At 41.6% G+C, this 16,681-nt stretch overlaps 1 protein-coding gene across 3 annotated transcripts in view; it reads right to left on the reverse strand.

Annotated features, from left to right (window-relative positions):
* Positions 1-525: 525 nt before the first annotated feature.
* The window catches only part of LOC108752287 (probable JmjC domain-containing histone demethylation protein 2C), a 331,473-nt gene continuing 315,317 nt past the window's right edge, over positions 526-16,681 (reverse strand). Inside the window, exons 10-18 of one of the 3 annotated variants that reach the window (XM_018493015.1) lie at positions 12,021-12,413; positions 9,241-11,520; positions 4,971-5,184; positions 4,050-4,450; positions 3,562-3,769; positions 3,049-3,197; positions 1,378-2,803; positions 998-1,265; positions 526-863 (exon numbers count right to left, since the gene is read on the reverse strand). In XM_018493015.1, the coding sequence (XP_018348517.1) occupies positions 545-863; positions 998-1,265; positions 1,378-2,803; positions 3,049-3,197; positions 3,562-3,769; positions 4,050-4,450; positions 4,971-5,184; positions 9,241-11,520; positions 12,021-12,413 (5,658 nt within the window). In that variant the 3' untranslated portion in view covers positions 526-544. Of the gene's footprint in view, positions 864-997; positions 1,266-1,377; positions 2,804-3,048; positions 3,198-3,561; positions 3,770-4,049; positions 4,451-4,970; positions 5,185-9,240; positions 11,521-12,020; positions 12,432-16,681 lie in introns of all 3 variants that reach the window. The other 2 variants (XM_018493016.1, XM_018493013.1) reach the window with 2 other exon arrangements.

The raw sequence follows: 16,681 nt of genomic DNA on the forward strand, positions 1-16,681 counted from the left end.
GTGCGTGTGTGTGAGTGTATGTGTATATGTGTGAATGAGTGTATGTTTGGATACAGGCACAATATAATTAATTACAAATAAATGTATACGATCCAAAGTCCTTCTTATATCACAATAGTAATGGACGCGGCGTTTTATCTATGCGCGATCCGAGATACGGATTTTGTTTTCACTCGTAATAGAGCAGCTCATCGGACTTCATGTCCGCGGGCACCTTTTCTCGCGGAAAATGGGAGAACAAAAAAGAATTGTATATAAGAGAATTCGAATGAAACAATATATAACTAATGTTCATTGGCTCAGCCAATATCGCAAATCAAATCCTCCGATTAAAATCATTAAATCTTCACAAATATCACAACAAATTCTCGCACCTCCGCAACGATCTTTTTGCAGCAAGGGCGGTCTTCTTCTGCAGATTCTTCCGGGTGTGCCAACTTCGCTGTATCCGGAAGCGCTGACTGCGATCAATCTCGTACGAACAACGAGATCCAATCAAGGGGATTATCAATCGGTCTTATGACCATATAGGGAAGACCTAAGGCTAAGTCTCCTCCTTTGTTTTCGTTTCATTATTAGTCTTGGCGAGTTTAGCGAGAGTATTCTCCTTAACATTGGCTAAAACGGTCAGAGAGTCTTTCACGGCATGATAAATAATATTCTTGATTTGAAGCTTATCCTCGTGATTCGTATGGGTATCGGATAGTGCACGGAATTCCTGGGTCAGGTGGAAGCAATGCGAAACGTTCTCCGGCGACACAAAGTCCTCGGCCACCTTTATACAATTTTGGAGATTACGGACCTGATGTGGCGCGCCAGCTGGCACGAATACTGCATCGCCTAGACATTGGACGATAGCGTACCTGCAATAAGACATTATTTTAATAAAATTACTACAATCGATGTCCTCTTTTCCAACAAATTCTTTGGAAAATTATATATTTTAAGCGCATGTACTTTGTTATGTAAAAAGTAATAACTTTTTAAGTAAACTTACCCTTCAACACCATATTCTCGATACAATCGCTCCCGCAATGGCCCATCTAAATAGCAACTTTGATCGTGTATAGGATCGTGATGAGGTTCCAAACGAGCTCCGCGTTCTAAGGCAACGGCATTCAGAAGATCTCGAATTTTGTCTGCGTCACGCGCTGCGTAAATATGCCACAGAGCACCAGGCACATTCTCCTTCTCTTCGCGAGCACGTCGACGCGTCAGAATATCACAGCCTGCTTCGTCTATCGCTCTCAACGCCTCTGTCCTAGCTGTAAATGTTTCGATCATTAATTTTCAAAGACTCAATTATTACTTCGACAAGAATATTAGCGACGTAAATGGATGCTTGGCTATGCGTAAAGATCAGATATGAATACGTACCTTTGAGACTTTCTTCGTCATTAACATCCTTTGGCATTCCTACGTATACCATAACGTTCACGGCATCCGAGATATCAAGATGAAGATTAGTCGTGCCTTTGTTGGAATGAAGAGCGGAACCGTAAGCGTTATACATCTTTGGACCCAGATCCGGTCTCACGAAGCAATTAGGTAGACGACTCGCCAAATTTAGCCTGCCGTTTCTATGCGTGTACTCGGACAATGGAAGAACCTTCATCAGATCCGTGAATCTCGATGGTAATAATTCGGCGAAATCATCACCGGGCGGCCAGTCCTTCAATTTTAATAGCATAGGATTTCCTCGCTCGTCCTTAAGCCGCTTGGAATAGTACTCAAATCCTTCCCAGAATTTGCGCATTGGTTGATTCGGTACTAGATTGCCTGTCATACAGTTAACGAGATCGTTCTTCTCTTCGCCGAAGTCACGAGCGAATGAATCAGGATGCCAGAGCTTCATGTCCAGCGCCTTGGCGACGTCCGACACAATTACCGGCTGTCCTCGCTTCCACTGATCCTGAAATATTCTGTAGTTGTTTGGATTATTCGGGTCACTTAACCTCAGCAACTTGCCGTCGCAGAGCCAAGAGTGTGGCACGTCTGGATAAAGACTCCGGCTCTCTGTACCCGTCATAATTCTGATTGGTAACGGCTCACGACCGCGCTGTGTCCACTTGTAACGTCGTACGAAATGTTTCAATTCCCGTGGCTTTTCGTCATCAAGACCATTGTCTTTTTCCTTTTTCACACTGTGTTCGATCACACTAGATATTACTTCATCAAGCGTATCCATTTTCGACTTTTTGCCAGACTTAGCGACGTTATTCTGCGGGGTGTTATTCACACCACTTGAATTGTTCGTAGGTGAATTCGATCTGGATCCGCCGCTCCCGTTTGACTTGTGCGACGGCCTTATGAGCAACTCCCGCAATGTCGAGTAATTACCCTCGCGATCATCGTCCGAGTCCGAGTCTGAGCCGCTATCGTTTTTGTCCTGATTCTGCAGTGCTACATCGGCCAACCAGTTCAGCGGTGAGTTTTTGTCCTCGCCGTTGGTTTTGCTCTCCGATGCACCGTTAGATTCATTTATCTTCTTCTCTTCTTTTATCTCCTGTTTCACGTTTCCATTAAGAACAGGCACAGAATCACCTTTGATCAGATTTCGAAGAATCTCGTTTGGTTGCGTCGAAGTTACGAGGGAGCAAGCACAATGTTGCGGAATTCCCCATTCTGCACGGCATTCGTGTAGACGTTGACCCAGTCGCAGAAGACTGTCGCCGGCGATGATTTGCGTAAGCATAAGTCGTTCCGGTTCGTGCACTTGCCTATTCGTGCATAGAAGCCATGAAAAATCGTCCCTGTCTTTTCCACTCTCGCCCCAGATTTTAACTGTTCCATTTTTACGTCCCTATATATTAATATATTTCTATCAATAAATGTTCTTTAAAAGAGACAGAAATTATAACTATTATATTAATATCAGTGTTAAAAAGCTCGATAAATTATTGTATATATCATTTGATATCAATTGAATTTTAATTGTCATCATATATTCCTAGCATTTAACTGTGTATATATATATATACACATACACATATATATCCAGTTATATATAAATATATACATATATATATATATATAACGCAATCTCACCTTGTAACAATCAATGCAAACGACAAAGCCGCATTTGCCACAGGCCCAATGGACATTGAACAAGGTAGTCTCGCACACGTCGCACATTTCTCGGACACCCAGGATTACTCGTTTCCACGCTACTGTTCCGTCTACAACCCCCGAACTCGCTGTCAAAAGGTAATCATAATCGATGCGCAAAGCGTTAAAACATGCGAACAAAAGAAATTATGCAAACCATCATGCAGCCTGATATTTAAAGTTATAGTTTTGCAAAATGGCATATTGAATTATTATATACAAAAAAAAAAATCAGAATCATGTAAATAATGTATATAAAATCAGATGTACTAAAAATAATTTAATAATGATAATAATATTAATTTTAATAAAAGTTATTACACATGCTTTACATATTTGCTTTAATGATGTATTTTAATTATATGTATAACATGTACGAGTTGATTGATACGAAAATTGGGAGGAGGAGGGGTAAATTCCGAAAAATATGTTGTAAAAAGAACAAAATGTTACCTTCAGCCATATGTTCTTGAAGGGCATTCTTCTCTTGATGTAAAAGATCACAGAATTGATCGCCAACTTGCCAAAGCAGCCGATGAGCCGTTTCTAAGTCTAAGTCCTCTCGATCTCCTTTGTCCTTCTCGTTCTTCTCGGATTTGTCATTCTTTCCTGTTGCCTTTTGGTTGTTATCTCCTCCTGGTAACCATAATCGAAGATCATCCTGTAACATTGTAACGATAGTTCTCCTTTGAGAGCATGCATCTCGAATTAAAACTGCAAATATCCGTATCACACTAACAACTAGCGATTAAGTTTCTTAAAAGAACTGCTAGCGAACATCTTTTCGATTAGTCAAAAGAACGTAGTCAAATACGAACGTAGATGCAATCGCCAATCGGTAATATGATACAGGCATAAGACTATTCATCTTATTTTCATTCGTTTTATAGTAATTTAATTACAATGTATAAGTGTTGACCATGTTGATCTTCGTAATTTACCTCGGACGCGTCTTTATGTGGGTCACTGAATCCCGCTATGGCCAATTGTCCGTTTTTGGTATAACGCAGTCTGCGAAATGCGTAGAATCTGCAGAAGATATTCTGAGAGTTCTTGGAGCGCTGGTTCGGTGTCCATCGGCACTCGCGGCACTTGGCCAATTTCGTAGCCACCTCGAAACAGGCGCCGTCCTGCAGCCAACTCTCGCCAGATTTTTTCAGTTGCGATATCGTCGGTTTACGAAAGGACTGCCCACCGCTTCCGCCCGGACCGTTGTTACCACCGCTTGTACTGTCATCCCTGCGTTCCTTCTTCTGACGGGGTTGTTGGTCCTCGCCTCCCATGTCATTGTTTTTCGTACTCTTTGGTCTCCTACCACGTTTCCTAGGTTCCTTGTTATTTCCTGCATATTAACAAATCATGCATCTCGCTTCGTCAGAAAGTCTGTTATCATCCTAATTTTTATGCGCAATTTTATTATTAGAGTCATTCAGTGTTAAAAAGCTCGTGGTAATAATATCATAATATTATCAATATTTTATATTGTCATCATGTATATAATATCTTAAATAATATCTTAAAAATATAATGTATGTGCATCTGAGTGTAATGATATAATCAGGGAACAGGGTAAGTGCGTGAGATCGAATTAATGAAATTTGAAAGAAGGTAAGCGAACTCGAAAAAAGCATCAAAGATCCAAAAATTTCTTTAAAAAATCTTTCTTTTTCGGCCAGAAATGAAATTCTGCAAATGAAGTGTAATTCAATTTGCTTGTGCAATCACTCTTGATTCTCTCGAGTTCTCGTACATCTCTAGACAGGAATAATTGTACGATCATGGAACACGGATCACTTACCCTGCAAGTGAATAGTTAGTTCACCTGACGGGAAGTCCATTTACAAGAAGCTACGTCAACTAACCGTTTCCCGAGGAATTGTTGGAATTGGCCGTAGTGTGTCGAACCCTCGATGCAGGCTGAATAGAGCTCAACTGTTCGCTAGTGTCGCTGGAGCCTGCTTCGCTCTCGTTGCTGGACTCGCTACCCGCACCGCCGCCTTGCTTGTCCTCCTTCCGCCTCCGCTGATCTTCCGCGGCCGTTTGTTGCCTCCGTGCGGCGCCCTTCTTTCGTTTTACCTACCACAGGGCATAGATTATTAAGTAGTCAGGAAGTTCATGCTCTTGCCGCATCTACTAGCCGAAGCTACTAAACTGGCCACACTACTGCTTCAGCGCTACCATTTGGCACATCAAATTTAAAGATCTATGTAAACCTAAGCAAAAATTAAAATTACATCACGCATAATAATATCTAACCAGCTCTATATCACAAACACAATTACATTCACACAATCTCTTACTCATTATAAATCTATTCATAGTTGCCTTCAATTTCCATTTTATTCTTTAATGTTTATAAACTTTTAAAGTGTTTTTAAATTAAATCACAAATAAAAGTGTAAGTCTTCTCGCTTAAATTCCTCTTTTCCCGAGATCGAGCACTGAACCATGCTTCTTTTCAACGTGTGGAGTCTCACGTGCTTGGCGCAACACAATTATTCTTTTTAACGCACAATTCAATAGTCTGTTTAAAAATCACGAATCTACTGTAAATGTAACTCGAATTGATCGCGGAATCTCCGGTAAAAGCGAAATTATTGTGCCAGCGTCCTCATCACTTTACGCGAATAGAGGTTAGGTCACGATCGCGGCAAAAATTTTCAGTACAGCGATATTTACCCCTCTGCAATATTTGTTCATGACGAGTATTCTGCCACTCGCGATCGATATGCAGATGCACGTTGCAAAAATCCTGCCTGATGATTGGTCAATCAATTGTTTATAGGCGTACGTGACAAAACACTTGTTACTCGCGCAACGTCCATTACCCGTGATCACCCATGATTCATACACGCCTTACGTAGGAAAATGGCGCCCTTTGCGCGGCATTTAAACTCACTTTACGGAGCAGATTTTACAATAGGGTCGACCAATCACAGCTCGAATGTGAGGAGAATAAACGGTTATGACTGATCTATTTCTAACATGGCTTACGACCCTATTGTAGAATTGATCTAATGGAAAAAAGTCCGTTAAGAAAGGCAGAGACTCGTATTCTTTGTAACTCCAAGATATTATATTTAAAATGAATTATTCATATATTTGGCCAGTGAACTCGAGAATATACTAGAACGCTTACCATTGTAAAAACAGGCGAGCTGTTTACAAAGAGTTTAATGCCCGTTTTTATAATAGTTTAATTTTGATTCAATTACCTAATCTTTTTTTAGTTCTAGACATTAAAAAGATTTAATAAATTGAATCGAGATTAAATATAATCTTATAAAAAAACTTAATCAAATTTGTTTTAATTTAATTATCTTGAATCTTGATTGAAGAATTAAACTTACTAGGATTTTTTTCGAAATATTTTTTGAATAAATTTGATTGTTGTAACGAATTTATACAACAAATAATGTGCGGATTTATAAACTTTTAAAATATTTAAAACAAGTAATTATTATTTATGTACAGTATGTATTTTTTGTGCATACATTGGTGGGAAGGAATTGTGCTCTTCTTTCGTTTCTTAAAAAAACGTACTATATTAATACTTTTTAAGCTTCCACGGGTACTTTCTAGAAGCTATGCGTTTCGCAAGTTATCTCCGTGATATCCATTCTCAGAACGCCAACTGCAACATTCACGAAACGTTGGCGTTCTACGAATTCATATATAGACGCCGAGATAACCCGCGAAACGTACTACGTTCTCGATGATTCAAGGCTCATGGTGAATTCGATTATTACAAACTACATTGAATCAATTCATATTAAAAAGACTGCTTTATTTAAATATTTAAACGCAATGACATAATATAATCAACTTTGACAATATACTGTCAAATAGCGACAAAATCGTAATTAAGTAATTAATTGTTTAAAATTTAAAATATTTATACACCTTTACGTTTAATTTTGTTAATTTCATACATATCTCTCTCTCTCTTTCGTCTTAGCTTAAGCAGAATCCTCTCTTTCCCCCCATGTTGTAAGCGTTCTAGTAAACTTCCACAATTCTATATTTCCGTTTGGCAAAAGCTTGTTTAAAAATTAAGTGATTTTTGCCTTAAGAAAGGCAATACAGAAAAGCGGAAAAATGTAATTAAAATCTTCGAGATGTAGGAATAAAAAACTCGATATATACAATGCATGATTTTTAACGAACACGATTCGGCGAGTACTAATGAAAATTCTGGACGACACAAAACTCGGAGCCGATATCCTCTCACTTCGACCGATCTCTCAAGACTGATTTGGCAAAGGCAAAGAAGAAGTCCAGGCCAGTGCAGCAACAAAGAACAGGTCAGTTTCGATTTTGAAATACCCTAACTTTGCTCTTTTTGTCTGATCTTCTTGTATAGGTCTGTTTTCTTTTTCTTTCCAACGTAAAAAGAAAAAGAGAGAAAAAAAAAACATTCCGACCATCTTTCCCAAGACGTCCTACACGCTGGAATTTGCTTTTATGCCTCAGACCAGGGATTGCCAGGTCAATGAAATACTAACCTCTCGCCAACCGGAACAAATTGACAAAAAAAAAAAGGAAGTTTCACCAATTTACTGCTAGTAAAAGTGTTTACAGTGCACGGAACGAACATTCTAAAAATTGTTGGTGCCTATTAAAATTTTGAGCTCCTCTAAATTTTATGTCTTACTTTGGAGCGTACTTTTTTTAGTGCCTCGTAAACCTCCACGCACGTGTATAGAGCAAGAAGCTTTAGCTAAAAAGGACAGAACCCCTTTTGAAAAGAAACGTATATAAAATTCTAGGAAAATACTATAGTATATGTAACGTATACTGTGTAGTATTTTCCTAGACTTCCATATACGTTTCTTTTCAAGAATAGAGAGATTCAGGATTACTGTTTCGTCAGAAATAAAAGCGTACGATTTAAGTATACAATTCAAAATAGATATACAAAATAGAATATACAATTTTAAAGAAAGATTCTTCAGCGTTTCAATTTTTTTAATTAAATTTATTAATTAATATACAATCTAATGGGAATGTACACTACAATCTTTAATATAATTTATTAATAATTAATATATAACGCGACGTTCCGGAGGAAGGCTATAGTACCATTTTATTTTAAACAACCTTTCCCTTCGAAAGTCGCGTAAATGTATTAATTAATAATAAATAATATTAAAAAATTCTGTTATAGTATATTCCTATTAATAATACATCAGTTAATAATAATAATAATAATAATAATAATAATGTTAAAATAATAATGTTTTATCTTTAAAATAAAAGTGTTCAGTATGTCCAGTTTAAATGTAACATTAATATGAAAAGAAGTACGAGTACTCGAGCTCGGTTTTTTCCTCATAACACAAAATCAACATTTTCTTTAAACTGCAAATATTCTCGACGATAAAGAGTTTTTCCTTCTATGATAGTTGCAAGTTAAGAACTACGGCATAGCAAACAAAACTACTGCATATTCATGCTTCTATAATTTCTACAGGTTTTTTAATGAAATTTATTACCTAAAGTTACGATACCGATACAAAATAACAAACTTTATCAAATGACTATATATATGATTAAGCATGTGATTAATGTTAAAGTTTTTATTAAATTTAATGCTCATAATTTATGAAAGCAGTCGTTTATAAATACTGACTATAAGATAAAAAAATATGATATCAAAATATTAAAAAATGTTTGTATGTAAAAAACAGTCTATACACAATTTCAAGAAAATATAAATCAATAATTAATATTTTGCTATAAGAGTCGTCAGATAATATATTATTAAAGAACATAATTTTAAATTCACACTTTGCACAACCAACAAATGTATAATTATACATATAATACTGCAGATATTTCTATGAAGAATTTCAATTGAAAATAAGATTTAATAATTACTGGATTTAATGATTAGTCTTCATTCTTCTTATTATTATTGTATATATTGTTACAAAATAATATATTTTTATACAATTTATCATAAAGTCATATATTATTCAACGAGGAAAAGTTAAGTTATTGGGCACATATATAAAGTTTTTGGCCACAAGCGAGTACTAAACTACCAGCACAGCATACGCACTCCAAATTGAAATAATGACTTCTAGCGATAAACAGGAGCTACTGTAAGCGATCTGTATAAATAGATACCTTGGGTGGCTTCCGTTTAGGCGGCGACTTTCTCTCCGGGTCGCTGCTAGACGAGTCCTCCTGCGGGGTCTTGCTGGTATCAGTGGCGTGACCGTTCAGCGACTCTTTGTTCGCCGGTTTTCGGCCGCTCCTGCCAGTAACTTTGCTCTTGTTGATGCTGTTTACCGCCATGCTACCGATATTGTGGATCGAATTAACCGCGCTAGGCAAACAAGTAGTCGGCGCATTGTCGCGGTTCTTACTATTCGAGGACGTTGTCTCACGAGAGATGTTGAGAGGTAACGTAATGCTGCCGGCCATACTGATAGTGTTCTCGGTGCCGTCTTCGCACCTCGAGTGTCTTTGCAACCACGCCTTTTTCAGTTTATGTACTGGATAGTTGGTGCTGCTAGGAGGTCTCGGTGCCGGACTGTTACACTTCTCGCTGTCCGTGTTGCTGGGGTTTGTCTTGGCGGGCGTGCCGGGCGCACTAGGCGCTGGGCTGGGTGCTGTGGACGGTGCCGGGCTGGGGATGGGCGCCGGACTTGGTGCCGCGCTCACCGACGTTGGATTTAGCGAGCATACGCTGCCGGTGCTAGCGGGTCGTACGGAACCGTCACCGCTGGCGTTACCCGGTGCCGGACTCACCGCTGTCACTGTGCGCTGCTCTTGCGTCACCTGGTTGTTTGGCTGCGCCAGCAATGCTGCAGTGTTGACAACTGTAGTGATAGACGTAGCGGCTGAAGCGATAAGCGGGCTGGGCTCGCTCACCCTGGAAAGAACGGGCGGACCAACGGATTGCAAGGATAATGGTTGTGGTTCCTCGGTCCTTCGCTTCTTACAAACTTCCAACGACACCGGCTGACCGCTGGTATTGTCGCATAACAATGGCGTCGGTGCTTTCCTCTTCGGTGAGCCCGACCTCTCGACACCGAGATCGAGCGGTTGCGTCTGGAAGGCCGTGGTGATCTGGGGCTGAGCGTGCTGCAACGTTTGACCGGGTTGCTGGTGCGGGCTGGTATTGAGATGCGCCGAATGAGCGATCGTCCTTGAGAGCGGCGCCGAGGCGGCCGTGGGGGGCGAGCCATGCAACGTCGGTGGCGGCAGTTTCGCGCCCGGCAATGAACCGGGGAAGCGACTGTCGTAGACGGACCGGCTGTGCGCAGGTGGCGGCAACGGTGGCGGCGGCGCCCCGTGATGATGAGGCACTTGCTGGTAAGGCGAGCTGCCGGCCTTCGAGGTCAGCGGTATCGGCGCGGCGACAGGCGTTTCGGAGGCACGGCAGACCGGCGTGCCGGCTATAATGCCGCAATTAGTAATACCGCAGTTAGGCTTGCCGTACATGTGCGGCGGCGCCGGGCTGCTGACTTTCGGCTTGGAGCCGGCCGGCGGCGGCGCGGCGTAATGCGACGACGTCGTCGACGAGGCCGTGGGCGGATGTGGATGCGGGTACGGATACGTAGATTTCGCCGCGCCGTACGGTAGACCCGCAGATTCCGGCCTGCTGAGATAGCGCGGTTCAGGCGGCGATGGATGCGGCGGTGCCGGTGGCTGGTGCGGATGCTGTGGTGGGGCATGCGGGGATTGACGGGGATTGTGCGAGTGCAGGCGCGGCTCAGGTTGCGCCGGCGGTGGTGGCGGTGGATGACCGTGCGGACTCGGCAGTTGCGTCGTCGTCGTCGGCGCTCCGCCACCGCCCCCGCCGCCACCGCCACCGCCACCTCGATGGTGACTCGCGGACGTCGCGATGCTCTTCGCCTGCAGACCGTCCAGATGCGCGGGATGCAGGTGATGTGGGCTCTGCGTCGGGCTTCTGTATTCATACGCTGACGATTTGTGCTGCGGCGCCACCGATTGGACGTTCATGTAAGGCATTATCTTCGGGCTGGACGAGTGTTGTTGCGGTGCCGGTGTCTTCGGTAGCTCCCTGCCCTCGTTTTTCACAATCACCGAACTTTTGTAATCCGGCAGTAAGGATGGCGGGTTCTGTAGTACCTCTCTGCCATGATGGTCCCTCTCGAGGCCGCCAGCCAATCCGCTCTTGCTCGATAGCGACTTGTGCGGTCCTATCTCGTTCTTTAACTTGAGATCATGCAGATATGACGTGCAAGATGGCTGTGGCTGATACGTCGACGAGTAGTTGAACAAGTTCACGTTTGGCTCGGCTTTCGGTAACGAGCTGTGCGAAACCACCGACGGTTTCTCGTGCAGGCCGACAACCTGCAGCGACGACTTTGATGTCCGCGAGTGCGCCGGTGGTGGCGGGTACTCTACTTTTCCAGATACGTTCAAAGGTCGAACCTAAAACATCACGATACGTTTATAAAGTGATCCATCGCTGCGGATTACATAATGCTCAACATAATTTTCGATTTCTAATAAAATAATTAATAAACGTACTAAGGCTACGTAATATACAAAAACTGAAATTTCTTATATTTCTCGCATTTAACAAAACTCACACGAGAAACATTATTTCACTCAAGTAAAAATTTAGCTAGATACAGTTCCGAAAATAATTTTCGAAGCATCAAAATAATTATGTAGGAAACTCGAACGCGATGAGCAATTCTGTAAAAAATTGTGACATTCTAACAACCACTTTGAGCGTCCTACATAATTATTTTAACGGTTCACAACAAAATTATTTATATGTATCTAGCAAAAATGTTTGTACTTCAGCAAAATTCTTCCTTTTGTGCGTGGGTCCAACGAATATTTCTCACATATAGGAGTGTTGCGACCCAATCCTCCCCTCACCCATTAAAAGGCCGCGGAAATCGCGCGGAATTGCGTTGTACCTGTTGAGCCGACGGTGCCGCGGCGGCCGCCGCGTAGTAGGCGGCCCTTTGCTGCGCGACGTGATCCCTGGCTTCGGCCTGCCGTTGATGCCTTTCAGCCACCGCCAGGTGTTCCCGTTGCTCCCGCTCGCGAAAGTCCCGCTCCCGCTCCCGCTCCCGCTCCCGCTCGCGTTCCCGCGCCTCCCGTTCCTCGCGTTGCTGCTGCTGCGCCACGGCGGGATGCGCGGCGGCGGCGGCGGCGGCGGCGGCGGCTGTGGCGGATCCGCCCGGTGGACCGCTGGGATGACCGTGGTGGCTGGTGGGTGGGTGAGCCGTCAACGCCCCGTGCGTCCTCGGCGGCGGTACCTGCATGAAAGCGCTCCATCCAGCCATCGAGGCCGACTGCATGTTCCTCTGCGGGACATAAGATACCTACTTCAATCAATACTGCCAATCATTTTCGTCGCTTATCGCTTAACGATTCATCGGAGATACGATTTGTGACGAGCGTTTCTTCATATCTCGCATTTTATCTTAGTGATACAGTGGGTCTACAAGATTACTTTCCGAAAATTTGAAAGGCATTTTGCGCAAGAAAGCTTGATAAAAAAAAAATGATATTATTCTTCGACTATCAACGATGCTCTTATTAATCTTTTTTTTTTTTTACTTTTCATAAATTTAATAATATCGGTTATTAGAGAATTTAAAGCGCGGATTAAGGGATCACGATTTTTACAACTGTGACTTCTTTCTGTATCATAAATATGAGGTAAAATGTAATGTTTGCGTGGATTATGTTTGTCATATACGTATATACGTGTGCGTGTTGCGTGTGTATATCGAAGCTATTAGATCTATAATTTATTTTGAAGTGGAACGCGTAGAATTAGCATGGCTGCGGCGATGTTCAATAAAACTTAAAATACAGTGATTCACAATGTTTGCAAAAAGAATTCTGAATATAAATTTCATATTTATCAACTATGCATTTCGCACGTCCTCCATACACGTTCCAAAGTCAATGTTTATCGCTATATTCTGTTGTTATGCAGATATCGCAGTCCAGACGGCGCGTCATTCAATTGTCGGGCAAATAACGAGCAAACACAGACGGTGCGCAGCGGTGTCATGCGCATATGCAATAATTATTGTCTATTACGTTCGTCGAGAAACACGCGGCGCGGTAAAAAAAAAAAAGCCGTCACGAATACGATTTTAGTGTCGTTCCGACAATGCGATCGCCGATTCGATTAGTAACTCACGCACTCGCGCGATCTCCCCTGAGATAAACATGTGCCATCCACGTGATTCTTCCAAATTCAGCATCAGCGAAAGAATTCTCATAATCGTGTGAAGATACGCGATAAACGTAAAGCGCTTAATTATAACTTACCGGGAACTTTCCGCGTGTGTCATCGTTCGATTTACGCGAGTGAATTTTTTTCTTGCCTCGATTCGCATCATATTAACATTGTGTACGATAACATAGACCGAGAGTTTATGCTGCCATTAAAATAGTGTCGCGACATCTTTTATATACATACATATGTAAATGCACAAAATGGGGCATTTAAAATGTTACAAGATATTATCTTCAAAAATATGCGTCGCGAATCAAAAATATGTTCAGATAAAGTGATATAAATTCAAGAGGAATAAATAATAAATATCTTTAAAAAAAAAAATTCGATTTTTTTTAAGTCACACAGAGGTCGCCCCTCCACTTTTTCAACTGTAATGATATTATTTTTAATATGATTCCTTTAATTATTTTGTATACAAATGTATTAAGGTAGAAATACTAAAAAATTAATACTTTACGAGATATACAATATTTTATTCTGGCAGATTTTAACATAAAGTATAAAATATTTTGTAAACTGGTAATTTTTTTACAAACATAACCTTAATATTTTTATGTGCAGAATAATAAAATGAATCAATTTGAAGAAAACAGTTTAAAGAAAACACACAGTTGCTTTTCAAACAAGATATACGTATAAGTTACATAACTGTTTGTAACACTTCAAATGCCTCACTTTGTACATATAGTATATATACTTACACGCATATAAAAGTTGTTCGATTAACAATAAAAAAATGCAATTCTGTTATTCTTAGAAACTCGATATGCAAACGCGATTCTACGATGGCGAGCATGGAATTAATTCATTTGCGAAATTTGATTGCTGAGTTCGTGACACAGGTATCGGAATTACGTGAGAGGTTTGTGTGGAAAACACCAGAGGCGTTTACGAGAAGCGAAGTCCGAGAAAAGTGAATTGGAGCGACGTCCGGTACTATCAGCAAGAAAGAAAGGCGCGAGATTCGTGTAATTAACGTCGTGCGAGATAGCAGTCTGGAATCTGGATCGACTGACTTCGTTAACGCCATCGGCATGGCGCCGTAACAGGCCTCGAAAATAACTCGTCGCGAAGTTACCGGACGAACTTCGACGTGTAACTAAGTAATTTCCCCGGGAGGATCAAACAAACAGCTTCCGCTCGTTGCCAACGTTCGTCGATTTAACTCCGCGAGGAACTCGTTTCTGGAACGACTGCAAGGTTGTAAATTAATGTAATCAAGTAACCGGCAAGTAACGAAGCAAAAGAGGACGGTAAATATTGTTTTCCTGTTTTCCCCGAGATTCGAAATCTCGGTAAATAATGTCAGTCACCGAGTTGCAGGCAATACCTTCCGAATTCGCGTTGCAATTTCTCTCCAAGAGAGTTGATAATTTGCTAAACTTATCAGCTTTACTTTTCCGATTGTAAATAAAGTTAAAGATTATTTCAAACGCACAAATTCACTTGCAATTAAAGTACATCCGGCAAGATTCTTAAAAATTTATTCATAAAAGGATTGAAGAAACTTATTATTCTGTCTTTTTGATTACTAAATAAATAAGAAAGCCGTTCAATCCTTAAAAAAAATTTTCCAACTCGAAAGATTCCCATGTTAATTTACAAACGCTTACAGTTTTTACTACAAAAAAATTACTAAATGTTAATAGATATTTTTTTTAATAGTACCAAGCAATTACAGTAAACAAATGTTTATTCAATAAAAAAAGATAGTTCAATTAACGATCTTACATCAAATGAATATAAGTTTACATTTAATAAATGCTTGTTGAGAATAATATTTTTTCCAGTGCACTGGTCTATATCTTGATAAAAACATTGCAAAATGGTAATTAATTAGTTTTCCTTCAGCAGGGTAGGTATTTTTAGGTTTTCTTTTTTTTAATCAAATTGAGAAGAGATCAAGGCCGCAACGAGCACTCTTTCATAGGAAGAAAAGACATCGCGTCCTTGCAGGACAGTAGAATTTCACGAGGTCGAGTGCTGGAGCGCTTCGCGAAGTCGCGAATCTAATTATAGGCCTTGCGAGAAGGTTTACTATGCTAATCGAGAGACGCGAAGTAAATGTCAACCCACATTCTGTTTACCTCGATGCTCGCGTCATCGCTTCGCGGCGAGCGTTTTATGCGCGACACGTCGCGTCCTTACAAAAAGAAGATGTAACGAGGGCGACGTGACACAAAAGCCGGCGAAGTCCTCGTTAAAAGTGCTCGGCAAACGTAACGTGTGCGCCAACATCACGCCACGTACATCTAATCGCGCGCGGATACCAAATCGCGTTGCATCACACGCCGCTTATCTATAAGCCGCTTATACAGCCGCTTATCTAAGTAGAGACGGAGAGAGAGAGAGAGAGAGAAAAAAAAAAATAGTGGCACACGCACGGAGCTTTGCACTCGAGCATAATAGAAATTGTTTACATTCCTTGTCATCGGCGCGCGCGAATGAATTACAATCCCACGCAACTCCCACATGCGAAACACGTTACGTCTTCTTGCGACACTATTATAAATATTCCATCCCGTATCCCCCTCCCGCCGGCGGACTCGTGCGCGTACATCGAATGGCAATCCTGGCCGTTTGGCGAACGACAGGGACACACAATTTCACTTGTCTGCCTCTCGTTATCCCGGTGCTTCAAGTAGCCGCGCAAGTAGTAAACGCACGACGACGCTTCGATATTATACTTGAGCATGCCACCGGGTATGCGGGTCGTGGCGTGATGTAGGACGACTGCGAGCGAGCCCGGCGAGCGGGAGAAACGGAGAGACGGATTATGACCGATTGCACGTAATAAAAGCGACACGCCATTCAGAGCCAATCAAATGCCGCTCGCCATTGGTTCGTTGGACTTTCTCTCCCGTTGAACTCTCAACCCGCGCCGATTAACTTCTCACGCGCGCTTTTTACACGCCGCTTCTCTCGTTCGCACCGCTCGAATATATTGTACATGCCGTTTTTACTGTACGGAGAGATTTTCGCTGCCTCTCGTCGTGCGAAGGAAATATATCATCCGGGAGAGGGAGAGGAGGTTTAGCAATCGCCGAGCGCGGGACACGGCGAAGTCACGTTCACGGTGCGAATGGTAATGTAATCCAGAATAGAAATTGCCAACGGCAATTTGTAGTTGGTTTCATGGGACACTCGCGTTCATCGCACGCGGAGTACACTGCTGAAAACTTTCTAATCACCATCCTGGATTTATATTCGCTTCTATGTAAACTGCGAAAAGCTATTGTACGAAAATAAATTCAGATATTAAAATAAAGATAATAGGTTTTATTTTGTAAAAAAAAAAAAAAAAAAAAAAAAAAA

Source organism: Trachymyrmex septentrionalis, unplaced genomic scaffold (assembly GCF_001594115.1).
Source record: "Trachymyrmex septentrionalis isolate Tsep2-gDNA-1 unplaced genomic scaffold, Tsep1.0 scaffold6, whole genome shotgun sequence".
Taxonomy (NCBI): domain Eukaryota; kingdom Metazoa; phylum Arthropoda; class Insecta; order Hymenoptera; family Formicidae; genus Trachymyrmex; species Trachymyrmex septentrionalis.